General features: G+C 44.6%; 1 protein-coding gene across 1 annotated transcript in view; it reads right to left on the reverse strand.

The window, feature by feature from the left end:
• nipblb (NIPBL cohesin loading factor b) overlaps nucleotides 1–18,549 on the reverse strand; it is a gene marked incomplete at its 3' end in the record, with an annotated part of 524,975 nt that overhangs the window by 403,369 nt on the left and 103,057 nt on the right. The window contains exon 2 of the mRNA XM_070871482.1: nucleotides 4,899–5,045. Coding sequence (XP_070727583.1) covers nucleotides 4,899–4,962 — 64 coding nt within the window. The remainder of the gene's footprint in view (nucleotides 1–4,898; nucleotides 5,046–18,549) is intronic.

The following is an 18,549-nucleotide window of genomic DNA, read 5'->3' on the forward strand; positions in this document are numbered from 1 at the left end:
ATTATAGGAAGGACATGGAGACGGTACAGAGGAGATTTACTAGGATGCTGCCTGGAATGGAGAATCTTAACTATGAGTACAGATTGGATAGGCTCAGAGACGACCTCATTGTGGTGTACAACATTTTGAGGGGCCTGGATATAGTAGATAGCAAGGGTCTATTTCCCTTGATGATGGGATCAATTATGAGGGGCATAGGTTTAAGGTAGTTGGTGGAAGGTTTAGAGAGGATTTGAGGGGAAGCTTCTTCACGCAGAGGGTTGTGGGGGTCTGTAACTCACTGCCTGGAAAGGTGGTAGAGGCAGAAACCCTCATCACATTTAAAAGGTGCTTGGATGGGCACTTAAGTGCCATAACCTGCAGAGTTACGGACCTAGAGCTGGTAAGTGGGATTAGACTGGATAACCGCTTGCTGGCTGGTGCAGATATAACGGTAAGTACAGCAGGGAACCGAAAACAGCCAGGGTGATCTCCTGGACTAGTTTCAATCGTCTGGATGGGTCTCAGATGCTTTTCTTCAATTGGCCTGGGTTTTTAATCTTTTTTTTGCCTCTCCCAGGAGATCACATGGCTCTGGATAGGTTGGAGTGTAAAATGTTATGATACATGGGGTATCGCAGTTGTGTGGGGCGGACTGGTTGGGCCGGATGCTCTTTACTTGTCCATAGGTTTATATGTAACCTTCAGGGCTGCTGACCGAGGGCCGTGTGTGGCTTTGTTGACGAGCGCGGACACAATAGGCAGAAATGGCCTCCTTCTGCACTGTAAATTTCTATGTTTCTAAAGGAGAAGGCAAAAGTGCAGGGTAGCAATAGGGGTAATGATAACCAGTGTGACAAGTAGGGACAGAGCGTATACACATAAAACAAAGTTTACGGTAGAAATAGAAATCAATTATGATCTGATTGCCATTACAGAGACATGGTTGCAAGGTGATTTTTAAGGCTGGGGCCTAAATATTCAGGGATTTTTGACAATTTGTAAGGATAGGCAGAAAGGAAAAGGAAGTGGGGTACCTCTTAATAAAGGATGAGATCAGTGCAGTAGTAAGAAATGATATTGGCTCAGAAGATCAAGGTGTAGAATCAGTTTGGGTGGAGATAAGAAGTAATAAAGGAAAGAAGCCACTGGTGCAAGTGGTCTACAGGCCCCCAAACAGTAGCCATTCTGAGAGAGAGTATAAATCAAGAAATAATGGAGGCTTGTAAGAAAGGTACAGCAATAATCATGGGAGATTTTAATCTGCATATTGATTGGACAAATCAAATTGGCAATGGTAACCTTGAGGAAGAGTTCATAGTGTGTATGCAGGATGGTTTCTTGGAACAATAAGTTGTGGAATTAACCAGGGAGAAAACCTTTAGATCTGGTAATGTGAAACGAGTCTGGATTAATTATTGATCTTGTAGTGAAGGATCCTCTTGGGAAGAGTGATCATAACATAGTAAAATTTCAAATTCAGTTTGAAGGTGAGAAAGCTAGATCTCAAACCAGTGTCCTGAACTTAAATAAGATTTTTGAGAATGATGCCAGGGATCAGGGATGAGGGACTTCAGTTACATGCATAGACTGGAGAAGCTGGGGTTGTTCTCCTTAGAGCAGAGAGGATTGAGGAGATTTGATAGAAGTGTTCAAAATCATGAGGGATCGGGACTGAGTAGAGAGAGAAACTGTTTTCTCATTTCAGACGGGTCAAGTACCAGAGGACACAGATTTAAGCTGACGGTAGAACCAAAGGTGACATGAGGGAAAACTTTTTTTCGCAGCAAGTGGTTAGGATCTGGAATGCACAGCCTGAAAGTGTGGTGGAGGCAGACCCAATCGTGGCTTTCAAAAGGGAGTTGGGTAAGTACCTGAAAGAAAAATATTTGCAGGGCTCCGGTGAAGGGGCAGGGGGATGGTATACATCAACATATCAATGGCTTGGACTTGAATGTTGGGGGGTATGATTAAGAAGTTTGTAGATGATACTAAAATAGGCTGTGTGGTTGATAATGAATAAGAAAGCTGTAGACTGCAGGAACATATCAATGTACTGGTCAGGTGGGCAGAACAGTGGCAAATGGAATTCAATCCAGATAAGTGTGAGGTAATGCATTTGGGGAGGGCTAACAAGGCACGGGAATACACATTAAATAGTTCGATACTGAAAAATGTAGAGGAACAAAGGGACCTTGGAGTGTATATCCACAGATCCCTGAAGGTAGCAGGCCAGGTAGATAAGGTGATTAAGAAGGCATATGGAATATTTGCCTTTATTAGTCAAAGCATGGAATACAAGATCAAGCGGGTTATGCTTGAACTGTGTAAAACACTGGTTTGGCCACAGCTGGAGTACTATGTGCAGTTCTGGTCACCATATTGCAGGAAAGTTGTGATTGCACGGGAAAGGATCCAGAGGAGATTTACAAGAATGTTGCCTGGATTGGAGAATTTTGGCTATGAGGAAAGATTGGAACTGCTGGGCCTGTTTTCTTGGGAACAGAGGAGGTTGAGGGGAGACCTGATTGAGGGCATAAAATTATGAGGGGCCTGGATCGAGTGGATAGGATGCACCTGTTTCCCTTGGCAGAGGGGTCAACAACCAGGGTACATAGATTTAAAATAATTGGGGAGAGGTTTAGAGGAGATACGAGAGGAAATTTCTTCACCCACAGGGTGGTGGGGGGTCTGGAACTCACTGCCCGAAACCCTCACCACATTTAAAAAATACTTGGATGTGCACTTAAAGTGCTGTAACCTGCAGGGCTACGGACCAAGAGCTGGAAAGTGGGATTAGGTTGGATAGCTCTTGGTTGGCTGGCATGCACACAATGGGCCAAAATGGCCTCCTTCTGTGCTGTAAATTTCTATGGTTCTATGACTAGCTGAGGTGCTCTTGCAGAGAGCCGGCATGGACCCGACTGGCCAAAATTACCTCCTTCCGTGCTGTAACCCTTCTATGATTCAAGTTGCCATGTCAACCAGAAAGAAAGACTTGTATTTCTATAGCACCTTTCACAACCATCAATGTCTCAATGCGCTTTACAGCCAATGCTGTACTTTAGGAGTGCAGTCACTATTGTAATGTGGGAAATGCGGCAGCCAATTTGTGCACATCAAGCTCCCACAAACAGCAATGTGATAATGACCAGATAATCTGTTTTTGTTATGTTAATTGAGGGATAAATATTGGCCAGGACACTGGGGATGACTCTTCTGCTCTTCTTCGAAATAGTTCCATGGGATCTTTTACATCCACCTGAGAGAGCTGACGGAGCCTTAGGGTTTAACCTAGGGTTTAGGGTCTCATCCGAAAAACATCTGCCACTAAGTGTGAAATGCATGCAAGAACAAATGTTTATCACTAGTGCTGGGGAGATGAGCTGATGCTCGAGGGGGAGACAATTCTTATATATTGTGCAGGAACTGGAACATGTCAGACTTTGTGACATCACAAAATATGTTGAAATGATTTTCAGCAAAGTGGCCTGGCGTAAATGTACTCCAACAGCATGTGGAGAATTACAGAACCATAGAAGTTTACAGCACGAAAGGAGGCCGCTTCAGCCGACTGTGTCCGCGCCGGTCAACAAGAGGCTTTCCAGCCTAATCCCACTTTCCAGCTCTAGGTCCGTAGCCCTACAGGTTATGGCACTAAGTGCACATCCAAGTACTTTTTAAATGTGGTGAGGGTTTCTGTCTCTACTAACCTTTCAGGCAGTGAGTTCCAGACCCCCACCACCCTCTGCGTCAAAAAAATTCCCCTCCAATCCCCTCTAAACCTTCTACCAATTACTTTAAACTTATGCCCCTTGGTTGTTGACCCCTCTGCTAAGGGAAATAGGCCCTTACTATCCACTTTAACCAGACCCCTCATGATTTTATACACTTCAATCAGGTCTCCCCTCAGCCTCCTCTGTTTCACGGAAAACAAACCCAGTCTATCCAATCTGTCCTCGTAGCTGAGATTCTCCCGTCCCGGCAACATCCTTGTAAATCTCCTCTGTACCCTCTCCAGTGCAATCACGTCTTTCCTATAATGCGGTGACCAGAAGTGCACACAGTACTCCAGCTGTGGCCTAACCATAGAAACATAGAAATTTACAGCGCAGAAGGAGGCCATTTCGGCCCATCGTGTCTGCATCGGCCAACAAAGAGCCGCACGGTCCTTGGTCAGCAGCCCTGAAGGTTACATATAAACCTATGAACAATGGGGGAAAGCACCAGGCTCCACCAGTTCGCATCACACAACTGCTACACCCCTTATACCAGCGTTTTATACAGTTCAAGCATAACCACCCCCCGCTCTTATATTCTATGTAATCTGTCAAAGAATAAAGTGGGCTCAAGCAAGTGCATAGAGTTTTGTTTGTGCAGAATGATTTACCACCTAATGACATTCACCAACCGTGACCTGTACTCTCCAAATCTATACTGATGAACGGCTGCATCACCCATATTTAATGATAAACCAAAACAGAACACCATGAGACCCCGGCCATCATACAATGGAAGTCATTTCAACACATGGCTACCAACGAGCGAAGAATGTGTTTGTATTATATTAACCAAGTACCCAATTAATGGCCAGATATTTCAAAATTGGGTCTTCCATGATGCTGAATGTTTAATTAATCACATATTGCACCAACAGAAAGCAGGAATAAAAGAAGTTGAGCAAAAAAAGTATAAAATCTATGACTGTAATAATCTGCATACTGTGAGGTCCCACACAAGAACATTAATTGGCATTAAATTTTGATGCACGTATTTAAAACAGGCACTAAAGATTTTTGTAATTGAAACTGCCATGCAACATCAATTCCAATCATTCCTCAAATACATGATATTCAAACTATAGAACTGCAACAGGAGCCTCAAATAGAATGGTAAACAATAAAATATACAGTACTTACAATCAGTGAGGCTAGCAATCCCAGCAAGTGTGGTGATAGGAACATGAGGCATATCCCCATTCATCCTGAAGTTGTAGAAATAGTCGTGGCTATGCACAGATAGTTCAGTCTAGGTCCCAGCCAACCTCACCTCACATCTCCCAGACACTGCAAAATAAAAAGTCAGTCCATCACTATCTGGAGATACACAGATTCCACCCAAGTTGGAAACTCAGAATCAGATGGTTACAGCACAAAAGGCTGCGATTTAGGCCATTATAAGAACATAAGAAACATGACCAGTAGTCGGCCCTATGGCCCCTTGAGCCTGCTCCGCCATTCAATAAGATCAAGTCTGATCATCAACCTCAACTCCACTTTTCCGCCTCATCTCCATATCCCTTGATTCCCCATGACTCCAAAAATCTGTCCATCTCAACCTTGAATATATTCAGAGACTCCGCATCCACAGCCCTCTGGGGCAGAGAATTCCAAAGATTCCCAACCCTCTGAGTGAAGAAATTCCTCCTCATCTGTGACTTAAATGGCCGACCCCTTATCCTGAGACTGTGCCCCCTGGTTCTAGACACTCCAGCTGGAAGAAACAACCTCTCAGCATCTACCCTGTCACTCCCCTTCAGAACTGTATATGTTTCAATGAGATCACCTCTCATTCTTCTAAACTCCAGAGAGTATAGGCCCATTCTACACAATCTCTCATCCCAGGAATCAATCTAGTGAACATTCGTTGCACCGTCTCCAAGGCAAGTAAACCCTTTCTTACACAAGGAGCCCAAAACTGTGCACAGTACTCCGGGTGTGGTCTCACCAAGGCCCTGTACAATTATAGCAAGACTTGCTTACTCTTGTACTCCAACCCCCTCGCAATAAAGGGATTGCCATTTGCCTTCCTTATCGCTTGTTGTACCTGCAGGCTAGCTTTCTGTGTTTCTTGCACAAGGACACCCAAATCTCTCTGAACACCGACATTTAAAAGTTTCTCACCATTATATCTGTGCTGGTTCTGCTAAAGTAATCCAAAACTGATCCCACTTACCTCCCTCTCGAGCCCTATATCTTCCCCTGCTTCAAATATTTATCTACTTTTCTGCTAAATGAATCAATGGTTTGTGGCAAAGCAGTTCATGTTTGCAGAGAGTGGTCTTAAAGGGAGTGGACTTAAAGAGTGGTTTATTTAGGAATTTGGAAAAAGTGGGAATTCGGAGAAGAGGGGCTGACTGGAGCAGCGGCGGCAGCGAGCGGAGAGGCGGAGTATAAATTGAGCGGGAGGCCTAGAGACAGCACAGTCCGGAGCAGCGAGCGGAGAGACGGAGTATAAATTGAGCGGGAGGCCTAGAGACAGCACAGACTGGAGCAGCGAGCGGAGAGACGGAGTATAAATTGAGCGGGAGGCCTAGAGACAGCACAGACCGGAGCAGCAAGCGGAGAGGCAGAGTATAAATTGAGCGGGAGGCCTAGAGACAGCATGGACTGGAATGGCGACAGCAAGCAGGTGGAAGCCAATAGTAACTAAATACAGGAGTGGCGTCAGAAACCAAGCGTGACGAAGGCACAAGGGAAGGAGCTGATTGGTGATTTGCGGTGAGTGTTTTATTTTGTCTTGAAGTGTTAAGTTTATTTCATAGTTTAGTTTATAGTCAATTAACTAAAGCCATGGCAGGTGAGATCAGTCCCGTGGGGTGCACGTCCTGTGGCATATGGGAAATCCTGGGCGCTTCGTGTAGCCTGGATGACCAAATGTGCAGGAGGTGTCTCCAACTGAGCAACTTGAGCTCCGAGTTTCGGAGCTTGAACAGCGGCTGGAGTCACTGCGGTGCATCCGGGATACTGAGAATTTCGCTGGATAGCACGATTCTAGAGGTGGTCACCCCAGAGCTTAAGAGTGTGCAGGCAGAGAGGGAGTGGGTGAGTACCAGACAGAAGAGGAGGACTAGGCAGTTAGTGCAGGAGTCCCCTGAGTCCATCTCGCTCTCCAACCAGTATTCTGTTCTGAGTACTGGTGAGGGCAGTGGTGCCTCTGGGGAGTGCAGCCAGAGCCAAGTCCACAGCACCACGGGTGGCTCAGCTGCACAGGGGGGGAGGAAGAAGAATGGAAGAGCAATAGCGGTAGGGGATTCTATAGTCAGGGGAGGAGACAGGCATTTCTGCGGCCGTAGACGTGACTCCAGGATGGTATGTTGCCTCCATGGTGCCAGGGTCAAGGATGCCACCGATCTGCTGCAGGGCATTCTGGGGGGAGAGAGTGAACAGCTAGAGATCGTGGTCCATATCGGGACCAATGACATAGGCAGAAAGAGGGATGAGGTCCTTCAGGCAGACTTTAGGGAGCTAGATTAAAAAGCAGGCCCTCAATAGGGAGTAATCTCCAGATTACTCCCAGTGCCACGAGTTAAGTGAGTACAGAAATAGGAGGATAGAGATGATGATTGCGTGGCTGGAGAGATGGTGCAGGTGGGAAGGCTTTAGATTCCTGAGGCATTGGAACCGTTTCTGGGGGAGGTGGAACCTGTACAAGCCTCAATAGAGCAGGGGCCAATATCCTCGCAGGAGCATTTGCTAGTGCTGTTGGGGAGGTGCTTACACTAGTTTGGCAGGGGGATGGGAATCATAGAAGTTTACAGCATGGAAGGAGGCCATATCAGCCCATCGTGTCTGTGCCTACCAACAAGAGGCTACCCAGCCTAATCCCACTTTCCAGCGTAACCCTGCAGGTTACGGCACTTCAGGTGCATATCCAAGTATTTTTTAAATGTGGTGAGGGTTTCTGCTTCTACCACCCTTTCAGGCCGTGAGTTCCAGACCCCCACAGCCGTCTGCGAGAAGAAATTTCCCCTCAAATCCCCTCTAAACCTTGTACCAATTATTGTAAATTTATGCCCTCTGGTTACAGATCCCACTGCTAAGGGAAATAGGCCCTTTCTATCCATTATATCTAGGTCCCTCATAATTTTATACACCTAAATCAGGTCTCCCCTCAGCCTCCTCTGTTCCAAGGAAAACAAACCCAGACTATCCAATCTGTCCTCATAGCCAAGATTCTCCACTCCCGGCAACATCCTCGTAAATCTCCTTTGTACCAGAATAGATTCAGTGGGGAAAGAAGCAATGCTGGAATTGGCAGCAGAAAAGTAGAAAGTGAATTTGGAAGACAGAGGAAGCAAGGGCTGGAAAATAGACAAGAGAGTTTGGCACCACTAAATGGTATATACTTCAATACAAGGAGTATAGGGACTAAGGCAGATGAGCTGAGAGCACAGACAGACACTTGGCAGTACAATATTATAGCCTTAACTGAGATATGGCTGAAAGGAGGACAGGTATCGCAGCTCAACATTCCTGGTTACAGGGTTTTCAGACAGAATAGCAAGGGGCGTAAAAAAAGATGGCGGGGGGGTGGGGGGGGGGGGGGGAGGGAATGGTCGCAGTATTAAAGAAACAATTGCAGCTGTGAGAAGGGATGTAAGGGTGGTCCTAACAAATCTAGAGATAAACAAAAAAGAGAAGCTTATGACAGATTCTGAGAACTCAATACTGCAGAGACTCTAGAGTATAAGTAGTGCAGGGGTGCAATTAAAAAAGATAAAGAAAGCAAAGAGAAAGCATGAAAGAATGTTGGCAAGTAAAATCAGGGAAAACCCAAAGATGTTTTATAATTACATTAAGAGCAAGAGGATAACTAGAGAAAGAGTGGGGTCTATTAGAGAACATAAAGGAAATCTGTGTGGAGGCAAAAGGGGAACCAGTGGATGTGGTGTATTTGGACTTCCAGAAGGCATTTGACAAGGTGCCACATAAAAGGTTACTGCACAAGATAAAAGTTCACGGGGTTGTGGGTAATATATTAGCATGGATAGAGGATTGGCTAACTAACAGAAAACAGAGAGTCGGGATAAATGGTTCATTCTCAGGTTGGCAACCAGTAACTAGTGGGGTGCCGCAGGGATCAGTGCTGGGATCCCAACTATTTACAATCTATATTAACGACTTTGAAGAAGGGACTGAGTGTAACGTAGCCAAGTTTGCTGGTGATACAAAGATGGGAGGAAAAGCAATCTGTGAGGAGGACACAAAAAATCTGCAAAAGGACATAGACAGGCTAAGTGAGTGGGCAAAAATTTGGCAGATGTGGAGTATAATGTGGGAAAGTGTGAGGTCATGCACTTTGGCAGAAAAAAAAATCAAAGAGTAAGTTATTGTTTAAATGGAGAAAGATTGCAAAGTGCTGCAGTATAGCAGAACCTGGGGATACTTGTGCATGAAACACAAAAGGATAGTATGCAGGTACAGCAAGTGATCAGGAAGGCCAATGGTATCTTGGCCTTTATTGCAAGGGGGTTGAATTATAAAAGCAGGGAAGTCTTGCTACAGTTATACAGGGTATTGGTGAGGCCACACCTGGAATACTGCGTGCAGTTTTGGTTTCCATATTTACAAAAGGATTTGGAGGCAGTTCAGAGAAGGTTCACTAGGTTGACTCCGGAGATGAGTTGACTTATGAGGAAAGGTTGAGTAGGTTGGGCCTCTACTCACTGGAATTCAGAAGAATGAGGTGATTTTATCGAAATGTATAAGATGATGAGGGGGCTTGATAAGGTGGGTGCAGAGAGGATGTTTCCACTGATGGGGGAGACTAGAACTAGAGGGCATAATCTTCGAACATTTAAACAGAGATGAGGAGAAATTTCTTGAGGGTTGTAAATCTGTGGAATTCACTGCCTCAGAGAGCTGTGGAAGCTGGGACATTTGAATAAATTTAAGACAGAAATAGACAGTTTCTTAAATGATGAGAGGATAAGAGAGTTATGGGGAGCAGGCAGGGAAATGGAGCCGAGTCCATGATCTTATTGAATGGCGGAGCAGGCTCGAAGGACCGCATGGCCTACTCCTGTTCCTATTTCTTATGTTCTTATGTGGGTAGGATTCTTAATGAATACTTTTGCATCTGGTTTCACAAGAGAGGGGTAATGCAGACTTTGCAATGGGATGGAGGAGTGTGAAATATTAGATGAGATAAACAGAGAGGAGAACTATTAATGGGCTTAGCAGCTTTGAAAGAGGATACATTCGCAGGTCAAGATGACATGTATTCCAGGCTGTTAAGAGAAGCAAAAGAAGAAATAGCAGATGCTCTGACCATCATTTTCCAATCCTCTCTGGCTAGAGGTGTGGTACCAGAGGACTGGAGGATTGCTAATGTGCTACCTTTGTTTAAGAAGGGAGAAAGGGATAGACCGAGTAATTACAGGCCAGTCAGCCTAACCTCAGTGGTGGAAAAATTATTGGAAAAAATCCTGAGGGACAGAATAAATCGTCATTTGGAAAGACATGGATTAATCAAGGACAGTCAGCATGGATTTGTTAAGACAAGGTTGTGTCCAACTTGATTGAATTTTGAGAGAAGGTAACCAGAAGCGTCGATGAGGACAGTGTGTATGATGTAGTGTATATGGATTTTAGCAAGGCTTTTGCTAAGGTCCCACATGGCAGACTGGTCACGAAAGTAAAAGCCCATGGGATCCAGGGCAAAGCGGCAAGTTGGATGCAAAATTGGCTCAGGGGTAGGAAACAAAGGGTAATGGTTGATGGGTGTTTTTGTGACTGGAAAGCTACATCTAGTGGCTCAGTGCTGGGCCCCTTGCTTTTTGTGGTATATATATCAATAATCTAGAGTTGAATGTTGTGTGTATGATTAAGAAGTTTGCAGATGACACTAAAATCAGCTGTGTGGTTGACGAAGAAAAAAGCTGCGGATTACAGGAAGATATCAATGTACTGATCAGGTGGGCGGAACAGAGGCAAATGGAATTCAATCCAGATAAGCGTGAGGTTATGCATTTGGGGAGGTCTAACAAGGCAAGAGAATACACATTAAATGGTAGGACACTGAGAAGTGTAGAGGAACAAAGGGACCTTGGAGTGCAGGTCCACAGATCCCTGAAGGTAGCAGGCCAGGTAGATAGGGTAGTTGAGAAGGCATATGGAATACTTGTCTTTATAAGTCAATGCATGGAATATAAGAGCTAGCAGGTTATGCTTGAACTGTGTAAAACACTGGTTAGGCCACAGCTAGAGTACTGTGTGCAAGTCTGGTCACCGCATTACAGGAAAGATGTGATTGCACTGGAAAGGGTGCAGAGGAGATTTACAAGAATGTTGCCTGGACTGGAGAATTTTGGCTATGAGGAAATATTGGAGATGTTGGGTCTGTTTTCTTTGGCACAGAGGAGGCTGAGGGGAGACCTGATTGAGGTGTATAAAATGATGATGGGCCTGGATCGAGTGAATAGGAAGGACCTGTTTCTCTTGGCAGAGGGGTCAACAACCAGGGGGCATAGATTTAAAGAAATTGGGGGGAGGTTTAGAGGGGTTTTGAGGGGAAATGTCTTCATCCAGAGGGTGGTGGGGGTCTGGAACTCACTGCCTGAAAGGGTGCTGGAGGCAGAAACCCTCACATTTTAAAAATACTTGGATGTGCATTTGAAGTGCCGTAAGGGCTACGGACCGAGAGCTGGAAAGTGGGATTAGGCCGGATAGCTCTTGGTCGGCCGGCGTGGACACGATGGGCCGAAATAGCCTCCTTCTGTGCTGTAAATTTCTATGATTCTGTGGTTCTATGTTCCAACTACCCTGTGGAAAGAAATTTCTCCCAACTCTTCTACTCCCCCTCAATGACAATTTTAAACTGATGACATCCTTGTCACTCCTAGTCTTTCTCTTTTCACCAGATCATTCTATTAAAAGAACTGAATCCTGGATATTTCAAATAAAAACAGGAAATGCTAAAACTACACAGGAGTAAGTCAACAACTGAAAGTGAAAGCAAGCTTAATGATTGACAAGTGCATTTCAAAGAGCAGTTCTGCTGCATTTTTCAATTGAACGGGTTAAATGGCTGCGATGTCAATATCATTTCTAATACAATACCACCAGCAATCTCATAATTTCACTTGAAAATATAATCTTCAGCAACACTATGTTATGGTAGTGTTAAAATCCCACGCCATAATATTAAAAGTAAACCTGGCATTCTGAGTCTTTAAAAAGAAATGGCAACATAAAAAGATTTAAACGGAGCATGAAGTGTTAATGACGCTCACAGTTAAGAACCTCTAGAAAGCAGGACTCAGCTACCCAACGATCAGTCTGGTATAAGTGTAGAAATTATTGCAGATATGCTCACTGCACCTTACAAGCACAGATATTTGTTTGCAAGCGGCATGTGAAAGGCTTGCATAAGCAGCTCCCTACATGTGTATAGATGGTACTTCGGTTGGAATATATTCAGCAGTCCACTTGACCAACTATCTTTACACTGCTAAAGCTAAGATTTTTGGGATAGATTACCTGAACAAGATCTTGATTAGACCCCATCTAGAATACTGTGTCGAGTTCTGGTCCCCTCACATGGTGGGAGATAAAAAGGCACTAGAAAAGATTCAGAAGAGGGCTACTAAATTAAAAATTAGTTTTAAACCCCTCAGGTATTACAATAGGCTCAAAGAGATGGGTTTTATTTACTCTAGAAAAGCATAGACTTCAGAGTATCGTGATTGAAGTATGTAAAATGGTGAAGGAACTAGACTGTGTGGACAGATTATCTGAATTAGCTAAATTAGTGAGAACGAAGGGTCTGGTGTACAAGCTGTGGAAGCATAGAACTAGGTTAGAAGTCAAAAGAACTTTCTTTTCTCAGGGGATTATCAACCTTTGGAATAGGTTCTGCAATGCAGATTTGCTACAATTGTTCAAAAGGGAGCTGGACCAGTTCCTGAATATGGATATTGCTGTGTACAAAAGGTGCAACGTGGAATGTCATGTATCTCGTGCTCAGTATTTCCTGGAACGGATTTCTGATTGCCTTCAGGGGAGGAGAACTTGTGCAGAATTCTTTACCCTCCGAATTGGCCTAGGATTTTATTTCCTGTTTTTTTGCCCCTCAGAAGATTACACAGCTGCTAGTGGGTGGGGAGTGTTTAATTGCAACACAGTTGAATGGGACAGACTCACTAGACCAGCCAGTCTTCCTCTGTCCATCTTTCTGTATGTATGGCCCTGCAAACCTAGTGATTATAAAGTTCTCGGACTGTTCCAGCACAGAAACATTCAGCCCATCAAGCACGAGCTGATATTTTCTCCATGAGCCTAGTCTAATCCCACTCTCCTGCTCACTCTTGAAACATGCAAAGAAATTCTTTTTAACTTCTCCATTTATTTGTTTTGCAATAATCTTGTACTTGTGCACTCTCAAAATTGCCTCACCAACCATCAAAACATTTTCACCATTTACCTCAATCTGTGAGGTCACCCTCAACTGTTTCAGTTGCAGTGAAACAACGCTAACTTCTCAAATCTCGCTCCATAACTGGAACACTTCATCCCTGGTAACATGCTAGTGAATCTGCACTGTGGCACTGGACAACGTGGACCATTTCCCATACCTCAAGAGCCTCTTATCAACAAGAGCAGACATTGACGACGAGATTCAACACCACCTCCAGTGCGCCAGTGCAGCCTTCGGCTGCCTGAGGAAGAGTGTTCGATGACCAGGCCCTCAAATCTGCCACCAAGCTCATGGTCTACAGGGCTGTAGTAATACCTGCCCTCCTGTATGGATCAGAGACATGGACCATGTACAGTAGACACCTCAAGTCGCTGGAGAAATACCAACAATGTCGCCACAAAATCCTAATATCCCCTGGGAGGACAGACGCATCAACATTAGCGTCCTCGACCAGGCCAACATCCCCAGCATTGAAGCACTGACCACACTTGATCCAAAAGCAAGCGCTCTACTCAGAACTCCTTCACAGCAAACCAGCCAAAGGTGGGCAGAAGAAACATTACAAGGACACCCTCAAAGCCTCCCTGATAAAGTGCAACATTCCCACTGACACCTGGGAGTCCCTGGCCAAAGACCGCCCTAAGTGGATGAAGTGCATCCGGGAGGGCGCTGAGCACCTCGAGTCTCGTCGCCGAGAGCATGCAGAAACCAAGTGCAGGCAGCGGAAAGAGTGTGCGACAAACCTGTCCCACCCTCCCCTTCCCTCAACGACGATCTGTCCCACTTGTGACAGGGACTGTGGTTCTTGTATTGGATTGTTCAGCCACCTAAGGACTCATTTTAAGAGTGGAAGCAAGTCTTCCTCGATTCCAAGAGACTGCCTATGATGAGGATATACCCTTGCTTCATCGAAGTGTCAAAAACTGCCCACAGTATTCCAACTGTGGCCTAAGATATGGTGCATATCTTTTAATACAAAACTAGGGATTCTGTTTGTCTTTTTAATGGTCCTTTCTAATTGCACAACTACCTATCTGCCCATCCTGCTATTCTCTATCTTGCAGTCTTTCACAACGCCCTGCACCATTTGCAATACCCAAGTCCTCATTATGTACAACAAACTGACCTCTCGAGGCAGCATTACACTTGGCGAGTCAAGATTAAGTGCAGTCCTCTGCTGAAACATGGCTAGGAAATGGGGGATAATTGAAACCGGGTGTACTCGCACAATTTTAAAGTCATGCATTCTATTCTTCAATTTTTATATAATCCTTCAATTTTATATTATTTGAGAAGCAGAGTAGAGTTAATTGGAGGTCCTCTGCAGTACAAAGATACTAAACTGAGGTCCTACAGCACCTTGTGGAAGGGTGCAATTGCGCTGACAAGTTTACATGAGCAGTGTCCACTATAAATGTGGATGTGTGCATTTATAACGGGAAAGTTTACACACAAGTGCAATAAAAATGTGACAAGAATACGGTTATGTAGCCAAGTGCCACAGATGTAAATTTATATCAGAGATAGTAAATACGGACCACTTACATCTAACCCAAAGCTTTCTTTTGTTCTTGACCTTTTCTTTCGGATCTCGAAACAGCTCTCCATGTGCCACATTTACCTACAACTTGCATTTATATAGGGACTTCAACATAGGAAAACATCCCAGTGTTCATAGAATGGATGCAGAGGTAGGATTTAAGTAGGAGAAAGGTGGAGAGGTTTAGGGAGCGTGGATCCGAGACAGCTGGAGATGGGGCTGCAAATTCTGGGACAAGATGAGTGGGGGATGCGCAAGAAGCCAGAGTTGGAGAAACGCAGAGTTCTTGGAGTTATAAGGCTGAGGGAGTGGAGATAAGGAGGAACTAGGCCACAGGGGAATTTGAACACGAAGAAGACAATTTTAAAATCAATTCAATTAGTTTAAACAAATTCAGCAGGCGGTTGGGCACCACAGTGTAGTATTAAAAAGTAGAAACAAGGTACACAGAAGAGACAGTTAGAGTTAGAAATAATACAGAATTAGGTGGAATCACAGAAAATTCAAAGAGGTCTAAAGTTAGGTTGGGAGTTAATGCACAAAGTGTGGTTCATAAGGTTGGTGAGCTGCAGGCACAAGTAGCCACATGGGACTATGATGTCGTGTTGATTAACAAGACCTGGCCCAAAAAAATGGAAGATTGGATATTTAATATTCCTGGGTACAAGGTATTCAGGAAAGATAGGGAAGGGAAAAAGAGGGACCACAGTTTTGAATAAGGAAAACATTAGTGCTAGAATGAGAATGGCCTTAAGGGGTCAAAAGCAGAATCTTTTTGGTTGGAGGCAAGAAATAAAGGAGCTATTATCCTACTTGGTGTATTTTATCACCCAGACAGAATGAGGAGTAGATTTGCAAAGAAATTACTGAGAGGTGCAAGAACTAGAGGAATTTCTGAATTTCTTGATCAGTATGCTTCCTGCCCAACGAGGAAGGAGGCATTGCTGGATCTAGTCCTGGGGAATGAGGTGGGTCAAGTGGAGAATTTCAGAGTCAGGGAGCACCTCGCGAATAGTGATCATTGCATCGTAAGGTTTAGATTAGTTATGGAGAAGGATAAGGAGCAAACTAGAATAAAAATACTTACCTGGAGGAGAGCTAATTTCAGCAAATTGAGGGTTTATCTGGCCCAAGTAAATTGGAGTCAAAGACTGGCAGGCAGAAATCAGAATGCTTAAAGCACAGGGGGCCATTCAGCCCGTCGAGACTGTGACCGCTTTCTGCAAGAGCAGTTCAGCTAGTCCTGGGGGCAATATATTAGCATGGATAGAGGATTGGCTAACTAACAGAGAACAGAGAGTCGGGATAAATGGGTCATTTTCTGGTTGGCAAACAGTGACTAGTGGGGTGCCTCAGGGATCAGTGCTGGGACCTCAACTATTTACAATCTATATTAACAACTTGGAAGAAGGGACTGAGTGTAAATCTGCAAAAGGACAGACAGGCTAAGTGAGTAGGCAAAAATTTGGTAAATGGAGTATAATGTTGGAAAGTGTGAGGTCAGGCACTTCGGCAGAAAAAAAATCAAAGACCAAGTTATTATTTAAATGGAGAAAGATTTCAAAGCGGGACCTGGGGGTACTTGTGCATGAAACACAAAAGGTTAGTATGTAGGTACAGCAAGTGATCAGGAAGGCCAATGGTATCTTGGCCTTTATTGCAAAGGGGATGGAGTATAAAAGCAGGGAAGTCTTGCTACAGCTATATAAGGTATTGGTGAGGCCACACCTGGAATACTGCGTGCAGTTTTGGTTTCCATATATACTTGCTTTGGAGGCAGTTCAGAGAAGGTTCACTAGGTTGATTCCGGGGTTGAGGGGGTTGGCTATGGGGAAAGGTTGAGTAGGTTGGGCCTCTATTCATTGGAATTCAGAAAAATTAGATAAGCTTATGAGAGGGCTTGACAGGGTGGATGCAGAGAGGATGTTTCCACTGATGGGGGAGACTAGAACTAGACGGCATGATCTTAGAATAAGGGGTCGCCCATTTAAAACAGAGATGAGGCGAAATTTCTTCTCTGAGGGTTGTAAATCTGTGGAATTCACTGCCTCAGAGATCTGGAGAAGCTGGGACACTGAATAAATTTAAGACAGAAATAGGCAGTTTCTTAAACGATGAGAATAAGGGGTTATGGGGAGCGGGCAGGGAAGTGGAGCCGAGTCCCTGATCAGATCAGCCATGATCTTATTGAATGGCGGAGCGGGCTCGAGGGGCCGTATGGCCGAATCCTGTTCCTATTTCTTATGTTCTTATTCCTCCTGCCCTTTCCCTATAGACTTGCAAATTTCTTTCCTTCGGGTACTCATCCAATTCCCTTCTGAAAGCCACGATCGAATCTGCCTCCACCACCCTTTCAGGCAGTGCTTTCCAGATCCTAACCACTCACTGCATTAAAAAGTTTTTCCTAATGTCACCTTTGGCAGAAGAACCAATCACCTTAAATTTGTGTCTCTGGCTCTCGACCCTTCTGCCAATGGGAACAGTTTCTATCTACTCTGTCTAGACCCTTCATGATTTTGAACACCTCTATCAAATCTCCTCTCAACCTTCTCTGCTCTAAGGAGAACTCCAGCTTCTCCAGTCTATTGATGTAACTAAAGTCCCTCATCCCTGAATAATTTCTGCATACTGCTTTTGACTGCCAATTCCTTCTTGGCGCAGATCAATTATACAGCTAGGAAAACACTAGCATTAAAAAATTGTACCGCTATAATCCATACCTACAACCGAAAGGTCTGGCATCTGTCTACCAAATGTCACTTCCAGTTGTTACACTTTTCACAGAAACATAGAAAATAGGTGCAGGAGTAGGCCATTCGGCCCTTCGAGCCTGCACCACCATTCAATGAGTTCATGGCTGAACATGCAACTTCAGTACCCCATTCCTGCTTTCTCACCATACCCCTTGATCCCCCGAGTAGTAAGGACTATATCTAACTACCTTTTGAATATATTTAGTGAATTGGCCTCAACAACTTTCTGTGGTAGAGAATTCCACAGGTTCACCACTCTCTGGGTGAAGATGTTTCTCCTCATCTCGCTCCTAAATGGCTTAGCCTTATCCTTCGACTGTGACCCCCTGGTTCTGGACTTCCCCAACATCAGGAACATTCTTCCTGCATCTAACCTGTCGAAACACATCAGAATTTTAAACGTTTCTATGAGAACCCCTCTCATTCTTCTGAACGCCAGTGAATATAAGCCCAGTTGATCCAGTCTTTCTTGATAGGTCAGTCCCGCCATCCCGGGAGTCAGTCTGGTGAATCTTCGCTGCACTCCCTCAATAGCAAGAATCTCCTCAAGTTAGGAGAGCAAAACTGTACACAATACTCCAGGTGTGGCCTCACCAAGGCCCTGTACAACTGTAGTAACACCTCCCTGCCCCTGTACTCAAATCGCTTCGCTATGAAGGCCAACATGCCATTTGCTTTCTTAACCGCCTGCTGTACCTGCATGCCAACCTTCAATGACTGATGTACCATGACACCCAGGTCTCGTTGCACCTCCCCTTTTCCTAATCTGTCACCATTCAGATAATAGTCTGTCTCTCTGTTTTTACCACCAAAGTGGATAACCTCACATTTATCCACATTATACTTCATCTGCCATGCATTTGCCCACTCACCTAACCTATCCAAGTCACTCTGCAGCCTCACAGCATCCTCCTCGCAGCTCACACTGCCACCCAACTTAGTGTCATCCGCAAATTTGGAGATATTACATTTCATCCCCTCGTCTAAATCATTAATGTACAATGTAAACAGCTGGGGCCCCAGCACAGAACCTTGCGGTACCCCACTAGTCACTGCCTGCCATTCTGAAAAGTACCC

The sequence above is a fragment of the Pristiophorus japonicus genome, unplaced genomic scaffold, assembly GCF_044704955.1.
Source record: "Pristiophorus japonicus isolate sPriJap1 unplaced genomic scaffold, sPriJap1.hap1 HAP1_SCAFFOLD_253, whole genome shotgun sequence".
Lineage (NCBI taxonomy): Eukaryota > Metazoa > Chordata > Chondrichthyes > Pristiophoridae > Pristiophorus > Pristiophorus japonicus.